Source organism: Hyaena hyaena, unplaced genomic scaffold (assembly GCF_003009895.1).
Source record: "Hyaena hyaena isolate Hyena2069 unplaced genomic scaffold, ASM300989v1 scaffold_131, whole genome shotgun sequence".
Classification (NCBI taxonomy): domain Eukaryota; kingdom Metazoa; phylum Chordata; class Mammalia; order Carnivora; family Hyaenidae; genus Hyaena; species Hyaena hyaena.
Window position 1 is genome coordinate 1,337,734 of NW_024080761.1, and position 16,877 is coordinate 1,354,610.

Consider the following 16,877-nt stretch of genomic DNA (forward strand, 5'->3'; position numbering starts at 1 on the left):
TCCCATATGTGGCGACCGGAGCGGACCGCAGGAGCCCACATGTTGTTTATTTCCTTTGGTCATCCGTGACATGTGTCCCCCACCGCCAGGCCAGGATCTGAGGATGCACTGCCCAGCGCTCTCTGCATGGGCCCCCCCTACAGTGGCTCTGGATCCTCCCCTGGGACACAGCCGGACCCGGGGCAGGGACTGGCCCTCCTCAGGTCACACTGCCTTGGGGGAGGGGGTGGCAGTCTCTTTCCATCACCATCCTTCTTGCCCCCAGGGAGTCCATCAGCTGTGTTAAATCCTCTGTCAACCATGACCCATGATGTTCTCACACAAGACACACTTCCCGGGGCACACCCCGCTTAGGAAGAAACCCTACCCCCAAAAATGTTGACATCAAAATAAAAAGTTCAGCGCTGATTGCCCAAGCAAGTCCTGAATTGCAAACAGCCACAAACGCCTGGCAGGTGGCGACAGTAATATTCCTGAGCCGCTCATGGGGTCAGGCCTGCGCGGGTCCTTACATTCACTGTAAATCCAGCCAGTCTGATGCCTGTTTTACAGGTGGGAAAACTGAAGCACAGAGAGGCTGAAGGACACATGGGCCAGGATAAGGGGCAGAACTGGGACTTGAACCCACAGAGTCAGCTCTCAGCCCTACTCCGGTGTTCAAGTAGGGCCAGCATCACCTGGAAACCTGTTAGCAATGCACATTCTCAAGTCCTGCCCAAGACCTACTGAATCCACAAGGCTGGGGGAGGGTCGACCAGCTGTGCTTTAATTTTTAAAATATTTTTACATGTTTTATTTATTTTTGAGGAGAGAAAGAGGAAGACACAGAATCCGAAGCAGGCTCCAGGCTCTGAGCTGTCAGCATAGAGCCTGACGCGGGGCTCGAACTCACAAACCGTGAGATCATAACCTGAGATGAAGTCAGGCACTTAACTGACTGAGCCACCCAGGCATCTCTGCCATCTGTACATTAATTAATAAGTCCAAGGGGAGTCAGATGCATGTCCAAGTTTGAGAACCGCTGCTCTATGTCACCTTCTAGCAGCAGTGAGTGAAGTGGGTACAAGAAAGGAGCTCAAGGCACAGAGCCGCTGACCTTAGCCCTCCGCGGTAGGGACAATTAAAGGGAATGGTGGGGCAGAGTGTCGCGCCTGTGCCCCATCGATGTAACTCCAACCAAGTATCGCCTTGCGGGGATGTGGGCATGGTGTTGGCAGGTAGGCTGACTTTTTCCCAAGAAGTCCAAATTCCAGCTTTGTATGTGAAACCCGATTTTTTAACTGTTAGCAGTCTGTCCAGATTAAGGTTTGGGTTGTTTGCTTTTTTAAGTGTGGGGTTGGAGTTCTTGACTTGGGTGTCGAGGGTTTTTCTGCAACTGACTCGCTGTGGGCTGCTGAGGACATGAACCTGCCTGGGAGAACGTGTAACTCTCAGGGTCTTAGATGGCACCCGGTGCCTTTGACCTTCCTCCACGAAAGCTCTGTGGCCCGCAGGTGGGTGGGAGGCATGCTATCCAGAGATGACCTTGTATCCGCTTGAAATTCCCAAATGGAAAAAATACGGAGATCACTTGCAAATGTGGAGCCATTGACTCCTATGGCAACAAGGTGCCTGGGGTTGTTCTTAGGATGTGGGTCGCCCGGGGTTGGGAACCCTTGTTGGAAGCCACAGGTCACTCCCTGATCCCAACAGAAAGGATGAACCTGCCTTTCACCCAAGACCGAATATGCCTTCTGGTGTCTGCCCTGAGCTCTTCACCTTCCAGACCATCTCCCTGGACCCTGCTGTTCACCAACACCTCTGGTCTCTGTTTGCCCACCTGTGAAAGGGAGGAGGGTCCAAATGTGGTCTGACATCCCCCCATGGACCGTGACAGTGAGGGAACAGGAAAGGAACTTACGTTTATAAAACAGCACCTACTAAGTGCCAGGCACTTGCTGGTTTGTTTGCGCACACCTCGTAACGAGGCCCGTGAGGGTAGGAATTGCCACCACAGATTTTCAGATGGAGAAACTGAGGCCCACAGATAGTGGGGCTTCTTTGTCCAAGCTCACTCCGTGAGTGGTGAAGCCAGGACTGGAACCTGGGCACCTGCACCTTAACCCAAGATGACACAGGTCATCGCTTCCACATAATAACAGTAGTTGCAGTTTTTCAGGGGGCTGGGGGGCTGCTATGTGCTGAGCCCAAAGCCAAGCAGTTTTCACGGACCACCTCCTTTAATCACAACCACCCTGCAGGATAAGCATTATCACCCCCTTTTGCACGAGAATAACTGAGCTCGGAGTTAAAGCGCTTTGCCCACGATCACACAGCTGTCCCCCAAAGCTCATAACCGTTGAGCCCCTAGAACCGGACCCGACAGTGTAATATTGGTTGGATGCTTGGATGGATGGATGGTTCACCCAAGCCTGGGCTAACGCATGCGCTCAGAGTTGTTAGAAGCCTGCATCTCGTAAGCCGCCAAGCCTGGTGTCATCCATTCCACTGCCATTTTCTTGAAAGACAAAGTGATTCTCATGTCATTCTAAACCCCTCAACTGCTGGAGGAAAACAGGGCCATGCATTTGGGGCCTGGTATTTTGACTGGGGGAGGATGGCCCTGATCATGGGAAACCACTGATAGAGGAAATCACAGGGTGTCTCGCCCTCTGATGTCCCCCCCAAAACCCCAGGTCGGGGGTTGCAAGTGGAGCTCAAATGCTTTCATTTAGAAATGTGTGTCTGAGCTGGGACAGCAATGAAGTCCAGGATCCCTTGAGGTGTGGAAGAATCCAGGGGCTTTCAGAGGGTGCTCCTAGAATGGTGGTCCATCAGGGAGCTATGGTAGTCAGGCTTGGAGGGGGAAGGGGGGGTTGTTTGGTGCTCCAGGCCCCTCTTCTTGCTCAAGCAGAGGAGCTCTGGCATGGTCGTTGAGCCCCACATCCCTGGTGAGCCGCACCGTTGTGATTGTAAGTTAACAAGAGGAGAGCTAGCTCAAGTGAAAAAAGTGACTTTCTCTAGAGCTATGGGGTGAGCCCAGCCTTGAAGGAGCCAGGACCTGGGTTTAGATGATGGTCAAAGACTCTGTCTTTTGGGGCCCATGAGGTTTTCTCTCTCTGCATGTGATGTGTTTTTCTCTCTCTCTGTCTCTCTCTGCTTCTGTATTAGTCAGGAATCTTGGTTGCAAGTGACAGAAAACCTAACTCAAAGTGGCTGGAGGAAAGAAGAGTGTATGGGCTGCCCCCCTCCAGGTGAACCCAGATGCACAGACAATCTCTTGGCCCCGCGGCTGCTTTGCGGCCTCCGTCCTCAGGACACCCTTCTGTCACATGGTGCCCATCAGCTCTGGTCTACATCTTCCCAAATCCCAACAGAGCGGAAAAGAAAATCATGCACGTGTGCACCTACACACACCTGTTCACCACCACAACCACCACCACCCCCAAAAATCTCAAGCCTAGCTCTTGTCGAGACATGTGCCTGTGTCCAAACCATCCACTAAGGTCAAGGGGAACTGGTGTGGTGATTGCCCAAGCCTCAGTTAAGTTCATCTGGGTGGAGTGGCTTCATGTGGACCTCAAAGTCAGACAGTGCAGGGGGCTGGGGTCTCTATCAGCAAAGAGAGGGGCCACAGACGCTAGTGCCCACCAGAGTTTCACACACATGGGCACTACCTTGCCCTCCTGCGAATGTCCTTAGGTCAAGAGGCCAGCCCAGATCATTTTCTTTTGACCCAAAGTCAAAATCCTCAAGAGCGATGGTCTCTCTCATTGGCCCAGCCAGGAGGAGCTGTCAGTCCTTAGTTCAGTCTGTCCGTCATTGGCCAGGGAACAGGGTCATGCAATTCAAGCACGGTTGCCAGGTCAGCTTCTCAGGGAAAGGAGAAGACACATCCGACATGCCCATTGCGTTTAGTTTGGACTTATTATAATGCACATTCCTGGGCCCAAACCAAGCCCCCCTGGGGATTCTTACGGTCAAGTCTATGAACTGTCAAGTTTGGATCTGTCCTGAAGCAGCATGGTACAAATTCTAGGTGTCATCACTTATTATTCTTAGAATTATCTTGTGTCTACAGCCATGACTTAGAAATAGCACTGTTCTTTTCAACAAGTTATGGAGAAGTGATGGAAAGCCACAGACCATCAGAATTTACAGCCAGAAGTGCCGTTACAACATAGAGGCACTAGAGGGCATCCTAGCCAATCCCCGGGACCAAGGATGCAGCCAGCAGGAGGCAGAGAACCACCTCTTCAAAGACCGAGGGGTTGAAAAATGCTAGTTGAGATCTATAACTGTACATAAGTTCGAATTTGAACTCCTGTTCTACCAAGTGGCAGAGATCACCTCAAGCCAATTGAGGGTCCCCTTGCCCTTTGTTGGTGGGGCTGTATCTCAGGTCCGGCGGGGTTTCCTAGCATCAAGACACTGGGTAGAGGTACCCTGGTCCCCACTGACGTCACTCTGTGACCACCTGCATGGTTGAAGACCCCACACCATCGGTCATTATCATGTAGTCCTCGTTATCTCTCAGAAAGGCCCAGTGGCTTAAACAAGTGGATTGACATTTCCTCCCTCTCCTGTACAAGAATCTGAGGCTGCCCCGGGCCAGGATGGCCGCACCTTGGTCTCTCTGCCGGCTCCCTCTGCCGCCTGCACCTGCCCTGGCTCGGACTTCCAAGTCCTCAGTCCCACCGGCCCTGCGAGAAGGGGAGGAGAATAGAGCCGCTCTTCTTTGAAGGTCATTCCCCGGAGTGAGGGACAGGACACTCCCACTTGAAGCCCATTGGTCAGATACCACTGCAAAGGAGCCTGGGAAATGTAGTCTTTATTCTTGGAGGACATTAATTCGCTAAACATGAGGGTTCCGTTACGGAGGAGGGGAAAGAATGGACATGGGGGGACAACTAGCATAGCTCTCATGGCAGCAGGTCTCCATCACTCTCAGAGCTTCTGTCACCGTCCCCTGCCCAAAACCCTCAGCTTGAGGATGGGCCAGGGCTTGGGGAAGAAAGCTGGGAAAGGTAGGATTAGATGTCCTCTCCCCCTCCTGCACCTTCCCCCAACCCACACCCACAATAGAGGCTAAACATTTTTTAAAATATATTTTTATTGCAAAGTAGTTCAAACCTACAGTCGCGAATAAAAAATATAATGAGCATTTGTACACCAGCCAGCCGCTTGCCATTTTCATACTTGTTTCAGATTTTCAGAAATTAAATATCGCAGATGCGAGAGAAGTCTCCAGCCTTCTTCCCGAATCTCCTTTCCCACGTCTCACCTCACCTCGAAAGCGTCACATCCTGAATTCAGTGTTTAGCGGCCCCTTATGTCTTTTACTCTTTAATACAAATTTAAGTATCGTGAATGACCCAGAGTATTATGGTCTTTGCATTAGAACTTTCTACAAATGGTTTCTTCCTACACGATTCATTATGCAGTTTTGCTTTTTTTGCTCCCAGCGTTGTCTTTGAGAAGTATCCATGATGACAGCTGCAAGTCAGCCTCAGGCATCTATCTTGGGTCGTACATGTGGAATGTGGCCGGGGCATACGGCTTCACACCACTGTGCTTATTCTTTTGATGCACGGGGTTTTGCAGTTGTTTGCTGTTAAGTGATGCTGCAGTGAACATCTTTGTTCGAGTCTCCCTAGGCACAGAGAGTTTCTCTGTGTCCGTGGTTCTGAGGGCAAGTCAGGAATCAGCAGCAACAGAGCAGTATCGCCTGGACCCCGCTAGAAATGCAGGTTCTCAGGCCCCACCTCAGATCTACTGAATCAGACCCTCGGGTGGAACGCAGCCCTGTGTGTTGTAACAAGCCCTCTGCTAGAGGCTGGTGCAAGAATTTGAGAAGCACCCCTCTGGGGTTTAGACCGCAAGTCGAATCGCTGCATTCAGGAAAGGCTCGTCCTCAAAGGTTCTAGATGCTACTGGGTTTTTCCTCTAGTGTTGATACTCCTATCAGAAGGGAGAGTTCCCTCTCATCCCCGCCGGCCCTTGTTTTGTCAGAATTTAAGTTGTCTCCCGTTGGGTGGGAGGTGTGGGCTCTGTTAGCTTCTCAGCTGATGTTCTCTCTCCAGCCCCCCCGGGGGATCCCTCTTACTTCACCCCTTCTCTCTGCCCTGGGGTTTCCCACGGGTCTGCAGCGTTGGAGATGCTGCTCTTCTGTGACAGTTTCTCTTCCCAAGGGCGTTAGTGAGGGTTCTAGTTGTAAGCAACGGCAAGGTTGTAGGGGGCTCTCCCAGAATCCAGGCAGCTAGAGAACTGCCGGTATCCACCCCAGGGCCGGAAGGAGGGGAGGCAGAAAGGCCAGGCTGGTGTGGGCAGGGTCAGCATGGCTTTCTGCCTGGACCCTTATCCCCACATTTACTCCTTACTCTCTTCATCTGACTCCCAGGACTCGGGATCATGGGAATGCGTATCTGATTGGTCAATGCCGAATCACTGAGAACTTGAACAAGGGCTTGGCCTCCTTGGTTTTTGTTCCGCTGGGCGGGGGAAGACACTGGGATTTGCCCTTCTCTGGGTCCTCACACAATGGAGGAGCTCCTCTAAGAGGCAGATGGGCACCAACAGAAAGGGGGGTCAGAGCTGGAGAGTCAAGAACGTCCTCTGAACAGAGGTGTGTAACTGGTTTATTAAGCAGTCTGACCTTAATGGGGTATAAATGTGGAACAGTTTAATGTGTCCCCGGGGCACCCGGGTGGCTCAGTCAGGTAAGCATCCGACTTTGACTCAGGTCATGATCTCATAGTTCATGGGTTCAAGCCCCACGTCGGGCTCTGTGCTGACAGCTCGGGGCCTGGAGCCTGCTTTGGATTCTGTGTCTGCTCTTGCTCTCTCTCTCTGCCCCTCCCCTGCTCACGCTCTCTCTTTCCCTCTCAAAAATTGAATAAACGTTAAAAAAATTTTTTATGTCCCCAATCACCTCTAAGAAGCTGTCTGATCCTTCATGACACCTGGTCACTTTCTGCCTCTCCCCAGCTCCTGCCTCCAACGGTTTTCTTTGCTGCCTCTTACGGAGACAATTGCCAGCAAACAGCCTGCCTGCAAGGCACCGAAGCCTGGCTACTTCTAAAGGGCCCCTGCCACCGAGGAGCCCCTCGGGCTTGCCCTGAATGATTCACAGGCTCTTTTCACTGCTGCCCGCCCTCTCTCTCCTGGCCTCTTTTCTGTGCTCAGAGAGGCCTGAGACGGGGCAGATCTGCAGGGCTGAATGTCCAGCCAGGACACGAGAAGCTGGTCACCTCTTTTTGCAGGCACCCCGTCTCTGTGAGCGGCACCCTGCATCTCTTCTCATTCAGTTTTGGGGGTTGGGAACAGAAGGAAAAACACAGCCGTTCCCACCCTTCCACAGGCGGACAACTCCAGTCTCCCGTGAGCCCCTCTCTCTGAGTGGTCAGCTTACTCAGGTGATGGCCAGGATAGCAAGGACCCCTCCCCCCATGAACCTGGGCGAGGCTCTCTTTCTAGAGTGTTCTCCAGCTCCTCCTTCCCAGCTTTGGGTCCTGGTTGCCAATTCTAGGGCAACAAAAATTCCCTTGCCTCCTTCTTGATGATGTTGGGAGCCCTTGATGGTGGTGACAGGGAGGAATGGAGTACTGTTCGGACTCGCCGCAGGAGGGAGAGGGTCTCCCCCACCCCCACATGTGCGTACACCCCCCACATGCTCAAAAATACACACTTTTTGGGGCGGCGGGGTGTCTCAGTCGGTTAAGCGTCCGACTTTGTCTCAGGTCATGATCTCACAATTCGTGGGCCAAGTCCCGCGTCGGGCTCTGTGCTGACAGCTCAGAGCCTGGAGCCTGTTTCAGATTCTGTGTCTCCCTCTCTCTCTGACCCTCCCCTGCTCATGCTCTCTCTCTTTCTCTCTCAGAAATAAATATTTTTAAAAAATACACCCTTTTTCTCTGAAGGCTAAGTTCATCTGTGAGTTATAGAAAACTCCAGATAACGAGGGTTTAAACAAAATAGACATTGATGTCTCTCTCGTGTAAGTCCACACAGGCAGTCCCGGGCTGACACAGCAGTTCTATCTCCCTCGGGGACCCAGGCTTTTTTGGTCTTCTTTCTCTGCCATCCTCAGCACGCGGTTCCTACCTCATGACCCAAAAGAGCTGCTTGTGTTCCAGCCATGGTGGTCACCTTCCACACAACAGGAAGGACGGGGATGGGGGGGGGGGTGACACAGGGCCGCCCCTGCTCTTTAAGGCAGCTTTTGAGAGGTTGCACGTGTTGCTCTCCCTCATGCCCCAGTGGCCAGATTTTGGTCACATGACCACATCTGGTTGTGTGGGAAACGTCGTCACTGTCTGGGTGGCCGTGTGTTCAGTTAATACGCTCCCCGAGGCCGACTGAGCCGCTTCCGTACGTGGTTTGACCCTCTCTCTCCCCGTTCCCCCCACCTTCCACCCCCGGCCCGGCTGGCAGTGGGCACTGGTGTGGGGGGCAACTGCACGGGCTGCGTCATCTGCTCGGAGGAAAACGGCTGTTCCACGTGCCAGCAGAGGCTGTTCCTGTTCATCCGCCGGGAAGGTATCCGCCAGTACGGCAAGTGTGTGCACGACTGTCCCTCCGGCTACTTCGGCGTCCGCGGCCAGGAGGTCAACAGGTGCAAAAGTACGTGGCTCCTCCCTGGTCCTGTGCTGGAGCTGGGCCCCTGGGGGCCTCCGGCCTCACATCCCGCCTCCCACCCTGACGTGGCCACAGGGAGGGTGCTGCCTGGGCCCCGACGCTGAGATTCCCGGCTGACTCGAAGCCCTAAGCAAGTCAGTGCCCTATCTGGTCTCAGTGCTAAGGGGCAGGGACCCTTCGCCTCTGCCCTAGATTGCTGTGTGGCCCTGGGCATGTTACTCACTCCCTCTGGACCTAGCTCAGATGAGGAGTCCTAAGTCCTCACTCTACTTTTCACCGTGACCATCTCTGAGCAAATCACGACCATCTCTGAGCCTGGATGGGAACGGAGCAGTGAGTCCTCAGTCACAGCCTAGATTTTCTATGTGGCTTTCGACAAGCCACTTGCCCTCCCTGAGCCTTGGCTCAAATGAGAAAGGGAATCTTGACCTTGAAATCCAAATAACCGGGTCACCTTAGACATGTTGTCACCCACCCCCACTGAGCCTCTCTGTCCAGATGAGGAAGGGGGTCCTTGAATGCAAGCCAGTTTGACCCTGGACGAGTCTGGGCTTCTAGAGAGGCTGAATCCTGACCCCAGCGCTCCAGAGCATGGGCTGCTCCAAGGCCCTCCTGCGTCAGGCAGGCCCAGAGGGCCCCCTTCTGGAAGCCACCCTCACTGGGGCTGGGGGGCCCTGGCTCTATTGCAGAATGTGGGGCCACGTGTGAGAGCTGCTTCAGCCAGGACTTCTGTATCCAGTGCAAGAGACGGTTTTACCTGTACAAGGGGAAGTGTCTGCCCACCTGCCCGCTGGGCACCACGGCCCAGCCCAGCACGCGGGAATGCCAGGGTGAGTGGGGGCCTCCTCGCCCCGCCTCCTTCCCTGCAGGGGCCAGCGAGGGGAGTCAGGAGGCCTGCAGGAACCACAGGAGAATGTCGCATGGTGGTGGAGGCCCAACAAGTGATGTCGGGCACACACGGGGAGCCTTCAGTACCCTCGAACCATCATAAGCGCAGCCGACATCGGCTTCATTGTCATTGCCAGGGGAAGGCAGCAGAGTTCACAAGAAGATGTTGGAATAAGACACACCTGGGTTCAGATCCTTTGCACTTCTCCCTTTTGCCCCTCCCTGAGGCTGGCTAATCTCCCCGCCCCTACTTCAAGCTTCAGGTCACCTCCTCCAGGAAGTCTTCCAGCTCCCTCAGGCCTTCGGGCCCATGCCTCCTTTGGGCTCCGGTGCCTGCCTATGCTTCCCCCATTCTTGCAGAAGCACCCTGCCCTCCCCGCCTGACTTTTCTAGGTGGTGAACTCCGGGAGTCAGAGCCCGGTCTGTCTTATCCCCCCTGCTGCTCAGCACCTAGCACAGCATGAGGCACACAGTAGGTGCTCAGCCCCTGCTTGTCAAATGAACACATCTAGTGAAAGGGCCATTGTTCTCAGGTCTGGAGACCGGGTTTCTGGGCCTGATTGGGTCTTAAACACTTATTATGTTCTGATGTTGAGCCCTTTCTCTGTTCCCTTCGCAGGCCCCTTCCTGCTCAAGGCCTCAGTGGCTTCATCTGCAAAATGGGGGTATCAACAGCTGCCCTGTTCTTTGCCTACTTCTCAGGGGCTCTTAAAAGAATCAAATGTGAATGAATATATATATATATATATATATATAATTTTTTTCAAAGTTGTTTCCTACTGAAAACTTTCATGTCCCATGGCCTCATCTTTCCTCACAACAGCACTGCACGGCCTCCGCCTTCCACAGCCCATCGAAGGCACATGATCAAGGTCAAAGCAGTGGCCCGGCCGTGAGGGCCTCCCAGCACACCTTCTGGCCTCTTCGCCTGGCCCTCCTCCTCCCAGCCTTCACCCTGCCCCTGCTCTAGCTGCCTTCCCTCAGACACGGTCTGCTGGGCCCCCAGGGCTGTGCACGCCTGTCCGCATGGTGCTTCCTTCCAGATTCACCGGGTCACCTCCTCTCCCTGTAGCCCCTCTGTCATCTCCTGGGGGAAGTCTTCCCTGCTAAAGCCAGCGGTCACCCCCACGTCAGGCCTGGGCATGCTCTAGTCTAGCACCCACCCCGGACTCTCCTAAATAAATATTGAAGTGTCTCCCCTCGGCCCCTTGTGAGGGCTTGCAAACCCCTTCCATGTGGACATGGTGTTCAGGGAACGGGGCCCCTCAGACCCTGCCCTTGGATCTGAAGGACACTCACTGCCAGCCGACCAGATCTGTCTGTCTATCTGTCTGTCTCCCACCCAGCAGAAGAATGTGAGCCGGGCCCTTGGGGCAGCTGGAGTCGCTGCATGCACAATGGAAAGACCTGTGGCTCGGCCTGGGGCCTGGAGACGCGCGTTCGGGAGGCCAGCAGGGCCGGGAACAGGAGTGAGGAGGCAGTCCCCTGCCGGGTGCTGTCCGAGTCACGGAAGTGCCCCCTCCAGAGGCCCTGCCCAGCAGGTGAGCACCAGGCCGGCATTTGGGGGCTGCAGCAGATAGGACCCACAGGGAACTTTGAGTAGCTGGGGACACCGCCTGCCCAAATAGCGCCTGTCTCACTGCCTGGAAGTCCAAGGTTAGCCACCTTCCCGTAGGCCACACATTGCCCACCCCAGTGTCCTTTCAAAGCCAGGCCTTGCTTGCTGGGGTTCGTCCTAGCTCCATGAGGAAGATAAATACCTGCATTCACCTGGACTTGCTACCCTTTCCAGCTGACCGCCTCCCTTTTAATAACAATTTTGGAGCACCTTCTTTACAGCACCGAAGTTCACGGATAGTGTAATCCCCTCGCATGTGTCATTAAAAAAAATATCAGGCTAGTGTCCCATCATATAAAAGAGAAACAAGGGAAGTTTCCCCACATAGCAGGGCTTGGGCTCAACACGCTTGGCGAATGCTTCATAACATGAAGTCACAGCTTAAGCAAGAGCCATGGTCAGGACCACAGAAGCTTCCCAAGACGGACAAACTCCCAGACAAACATCTGATCTCTTGACTGGAACCACACTGACAGCCTGGGAATGTTCAGTGACAGGGGCGAGCATTCAAAAGCACGTGGCCTTCGGCTCTGAGCAAGCTGGTCTCAGCTCTGTGCAGCAGGGACAGGCCGTTAGAGAGCTGAGTGGGACCCAAGTGCTGTGCGGAGGGGCTGACCCATGCGGCAGTCCCCCGGGCCCTGGCCACCGAGCGCCCCTGAGGCCCCCTTCGTTGGGACAGCCAAGATCACCACACAGAGTTCCAAATTCCCCGTGGGGGCTATTAAGGCCACTGACTTAAAGAGAAGAGAGGCTGCAGAGAGTGGTAGGTAAGAGAGTGAGCAGCAATAACGTGAAGGGAGCCACCATTAACTGTGCATCTCCTGCTGCTGGGCGCTGTGCTGATTCTCCACTTTTGTGTCATTTAATCTGCACGGTGACCTGACAGTGTGGAATCGTCACCATCCCCATTTGACAGATGAGGAGACTGAGGCCCAGAGAGGCTGAGTCGCTTGCCTAACGGTCATGCAGCTAGGAACGTGTGGATCTGGAATCCACACGTAGGTCTGTGTGCAAAGAGGAATCTAGAATCAGTCGTGCTTCTGTGTAAGGAACCTGGAGCCAGGGGGCACACAGCCGGCATGTGGCAGAGATAGGACTAGAGCCTGGGGACAGCCCTGGTTTCAGAAGCACTTGTAGTCTGGGTTGAGAACAGAGCTGGGCAGCTGGGGACAGAGGGTGAGGTGAGAGGGGGCCAGATAAACTAAGATCCTAGACCCACGGAAGTACCCACACGGACAGCCGGACAGAAGGTTCTCTACAGCGATTGTTACTTCAGCCACACCTGTCATGGCACATGATTGCTGGTGGTGATTGGCAATGGAGGGGTAGAGAGAGGAAAGCTCTTCCTGTAGATGATGATGATGGTGATGCTAACAGGTGGATGGGAGGGAGGTGGGTGCATATGAGGCAGGCATAGGGAAGGGCTGGGGACCCCAAACCACTCACCCCGCACTCCTCCCTTCAAAGCTGGCACAGCCGCTCAGGCGGCCCCCACACTTCACCCTCAGATGCTCAGGTCACCTCAGTGGACACAGCCAGCCCCGGAGTTTAGAGTGGGAGCCTGGCCTCAGCGACCCCTAAGGACTCAGGAGTGGGTGAAGGGAGGGCCAGAGGCGGACAGCCGCATCTAAGGGGATGGCCCAGAATCTGCCCTGAGGGGTAAGTGGAGGCAGGAAGGCCAGGGAGGTGTGGTCTTTTCCTCCACGTGAAAGTGACACCAAGAAGTCCAGTCCAGACTAGGCCACCAGCCAAGCGACGTCCCCTCTGGGTCTCAGTCACTTTATCTGAGAAATGGGACAAATCAGATGTTTGTGCTAGAAATTCATCCCAGCCCCAGGTCTGGGGGCCCAGTGGGGTCAAGGTTCCCAGGTGGGTCTGGGGTTTGCAGGCCAGCCACCCGTCCCCACAGCGGGGACTGTCACATGGGGGCAGTGGGCCCATGTCTGCTCCCACACCTGTGGTGAGTTTGTCACCCATAGAGCCCTCGGGATGTGCCTGGCATGCAGGGGCACTAGCTGAATGCTACTGAGGTCACAGCTGGGGCCCAAGGGGAGTGGGGGAGTGGGAGCCGGGACCCAGCCAAAGGTGCTGAGTCTCCAGCATAGAGCCTTGTAAACTGTGAAGTGAGTGCCAGCGAGAGGGTCAAGGGCACCTCCACAAGGCGCCCTAAGTCCTGACCGGCCCCCTCGCCCGTGCGAACCTCGGGCCTGGCCAGACCAGATGCCCAGCATGGGCGGGTGGGCCCCTCCTCACCCGCTAAGGAAGGGGGAGCCATGGTCCGTGTGGGGTAGGCTACCCTGCAGTCGGAGCCCCAAGCCCCAAAGCTGAGCAACTGGAAAGTCGGCACCCAAATGTGGTTCGGAGCCCCGCTGAGTGGGGGTGGGGGGCACACCCTCATCTGCCAGGAGGGAGGGGCTCCCGCGGCCCCGAGCAGCCCCAGAAACAACGCCCTGTGCTCTCGGTGCAGAGAGGAGCCCCAGCCAGAAGAAGGGCCGCAAAGACCGGCGCCCGCGCAAGGACAGGAGGCCTGACCGCACGCCGGGCCTGAGGCCCCGCCAGCCCGCGGCCACCTGAGGAGCCCCAGCGCCCTGCGGTCCCAGTCCTGACCCCCCCCACCCCCCAGCACTGCTGCAGCTTTGCCCTGGTCCTTCCCCCTCCCGCCTCTCCCCGTGTCTTCTACCTTTCCCGTTTTCTCTTCTTTCTGATATTCCTTCCTTGCCCTCCCCTCCCCCCCAGTCCTCTCCCTTCTTTCTCATTTCTATTGTATCCACCTGCCTTTCTTTTTCCTTTGCTCCTGTTTCCTTCCTGTTCTTGGCTGTGTCCTCTGTGTGCCTGTCTCCCTCTGTCTCTCTCTGACCCCAACTTCACAGAGAAGGGGTATCCGAGGGCGGGGCCCAGGCCACACAGTACAGGCAGGCCACTTGCGGCCCAACAGCCCGGCTTCTGCCCCAAAGGACACCCCAGGACCCAGGGCTGTGAGTGTCCCCCGCCCCCACTCAGGCCAATCCCTGGAGGCCATTTCCACAGCCTCTTCTTGCCAGAAGAGGCTCTGGGGGCTCCTCATGCCCATCGCAGGCATTCTCTGCGGCCCCCCCCCCCCCCCCCCCGCTGGCCTGTGGCCACAGTCTACCCTCCCGGAAGCTGCCTGCCACACCCCCTCCACATCCTCTGTCACCTCCCTCCCGGGGTTCCCTGCCCCCTTCTTCCCCAGCTGACTCTACTCCCCTGTCCTCTGGGAACCCAGGTGCTAGACTTTTTGCTTACCAGCTGCCCTGCAGGGGGCGGGGGGGGGGCACATCCACAGGAAACTCCAGGGGGCGGGGCCTTTGGAGAGGAGATGAAGGAGGGAGCGAGGGAAGAGTCTCCCGCTCCCCCACGCCACCACTGAACCCCGTGCCCTCGTATTTCACTGTGACACCTTCACACCCCAGGCGGGAAGAACATCGGGGGCATCTCAAGTTAGACCTAGCTCCGAAGTGGGTTTGTTCTCACCGCCTGTCATTCCACCATCATGGGACCAACCTCCTCCTCCTTGGCCTCCGGGAAGCCCCAGGAAGGGGGCCCCCAGCTTGCCCTGGTATTACCTGCTGGCCTAAGCTCAGAAGACCCAGCAGCTGGGAGCTTTGAGAGTCCAAGGCCCGAGGGGTCCGGGGTGGCTTGGGAACAGGGGTGTCCGCAAGCTGGGAGAGGAGCTAAAAGTGGTGAGGTGGCACTCCCCCACCCCACTGGAGTGCCCGCCCTCAGGCTTTCTCTCTCTGGCACGCCCCTCTGACCCCCCCCACCAAAGGCCCGCCCTCATTCCTAGGTCCCCTTCCCCTCCCTGAGGACAGCTGCAACCCTTCCTAGCCGGCCAGATGACCCCCAGCTTCTCCTTTGCAAAGTGTGTGCTTCTGACATGCTCCCTTGTTGTTTCAAGACCCTGACTTTTTTTTTTTAAATAAAGAGAAAAGAGAAAGGAAATTTGCAAGTGCTTCTTGGGCATCAGGCACCTGTTACAAAGCCGTGATGCCGATGAGCTTGGAGTGGCCGGATCTAACCCTTGAGGGGCGGCTTTCCCTGGGATGCTCAGGGCTGAGCCTCCAGGCTGTGTCGGTGACGAAAGGGAGGGGCTGAAAGAAGAGGAGGGGCTCTCACCCCCCCCCAGAAGGGGGCTTAGCCACAGGCAGAAGACACAGCACTGTCGGCCCCCACCCCAGCACCTCTCAGCCCCGTGAATCACAGAAGTGGCCGTAGGACCCCATCTGTGCCCTGGGTGACATGTCTGAGAGACCAGGGATGCCCAGGAGGTGTGACCATCCCAAGGAGCCATCTCAACACCCTGGGCTGCTGGTGAGAGTGGCTTCAGCACTGGGAGCCCTGGTTCAAGTCCCAGCCTGCCACCAGCTGTCTATGGGCTTTAGGCCAAGTCACTTTTTCTTTCTGGGCCTCCGTCCCTCACCCCCCACTCCAATTTGATGGATAAGGAGGGAGTGTGACCAGGTTGAAACCATTGCCCAAATATGAGTGGCCCAACAGCATCTCCTGGAGCGTGTTTTGTAAAAATTCAGATTTCGGGGCCATACCCCAGGCCTAGCGGTTTCTAATAACGTTGGGGGCAGGCAGTGAGAGCAAACGGCCCATTCCCAGACAAACGCAGCGGAGAAGGCGGCTCTCAGGTGACTTAAAGCCCCAGCTGCCATTCTGATTCTGACAGCAAGGCTCAGCAGTGTGGCTCTGTGGAGTTGTGCTTATATATCTCTTCTCTGTACAGTTTTCTGGTGAGATTTGAATTCTGGGATGCCAGAGGTTCTATAGTCCACAGTTCTAGGGGATCGAGATGGAAATGGAAGCTTCCGGCACGGTGATCCTTGGTCACGGTCTTTCCCTCGGGGAAGCCTGGTCCTCTGTCTCAATGGACCACGTTTGTTTGGGTTTTTGTTTGTTTGTGTTAAGGGTTTTGAATTAGGAGATAAAGTTTCTTCACAGCCTAAACCCTTCCTGTATCAGATCTCAGGTGTTCCCTTCCCTCCAGCTCCTCATCGTTTCTCATCCCAGCCTCTCTCATGTTCTCCCGAGGATTGGGCCACCTTACTGGCAAGGACACACTTCCACTTATTGCTTTTTGTTTTTTATTTATTTTGAGGGGAGAGGGACAGAGAGAGTTACAGAGAGAATCCCAAGCAGTCTCCGCGATGTCAGCACAGAGCCCCCAATCAGGGCTCAAACTCATGAACCGTGAGATCAGGACCTGAGCAGAAATCAAGAGTTCAACGCTTAACCAACAGAGCAACCCAGGCGCCCCCTAACTTCCTCTTGCAGGCAAAGCTCAGAGAGAAGTTCTGAAACTGGCCAGGGTCGCCCAGCCAAACAAGGACAGAGCCTAGAAGGAGTTTCGGCCGCCAGCCAGAGGCTATTCCAGAGAGAGAACACAAGGCTTGGCCCGAGCTGAGGCGTCGCTGCTCAGCCCTCCCGCCCGGCCCCACCACCAGCTCCACGGGCCACCCCCAGGGCCTGGGACTCCCCACCCTCCCTCTCTCTATCCCAGTTCCGGCCTGACCAGGGGAGGCCCTGCCTGTCATTCCCACCTCCTGTCCCTAGAGGACGCCGCCCAACCAGGAACAGCGCTTTTGACCCGGCACTTTTTAGGAACAGGGACGCAAGGCTTTTCTCTCCTATAGGGCAGGTGAGGGTGGATGACAGAGGGACGCTAGTTGCCGTAGTGGCTTCTGCTATGGGGCATTCACAGCAGTGAAGGTCCAGGGCTCAGACCCTCCCT

The 16,877-nt window shown here is 55.6% G+C and overlaps 1 protein-coding gene across 1 annotated transcript in view; it reads left to right on the top strand.

Moving 5' to 3' along the window:
- RSPO4 (R-spondin 4) overlaps positions 1-13,696 on the top strand; it is a 34,054-nt gene extending 20,358 nt beyond the window's left edge. The window contains exons 2-5 of the mRNA XM_039237715.1: positions 8,413-8,601; positions 9,306-9,446; positions 10,854-11,045; positions 13,590-13,696. Of these exons, the coding sequence (XP_039093646.1) occupies positions 8,413-8,601; positions 9,306-9,446; positions 10,854-11,045; positions 13,590-13,696 (629 nt within the window). The remainder of the gene's footprint in view (positions 1-8,412; positions 8,602-9,305; positions 9,447-10,853; positions 11,046-13,589) is intronic.
- The last annotated feature ends 3,181 nt before the right edge of the window (positions 13,697-16,877 follow it).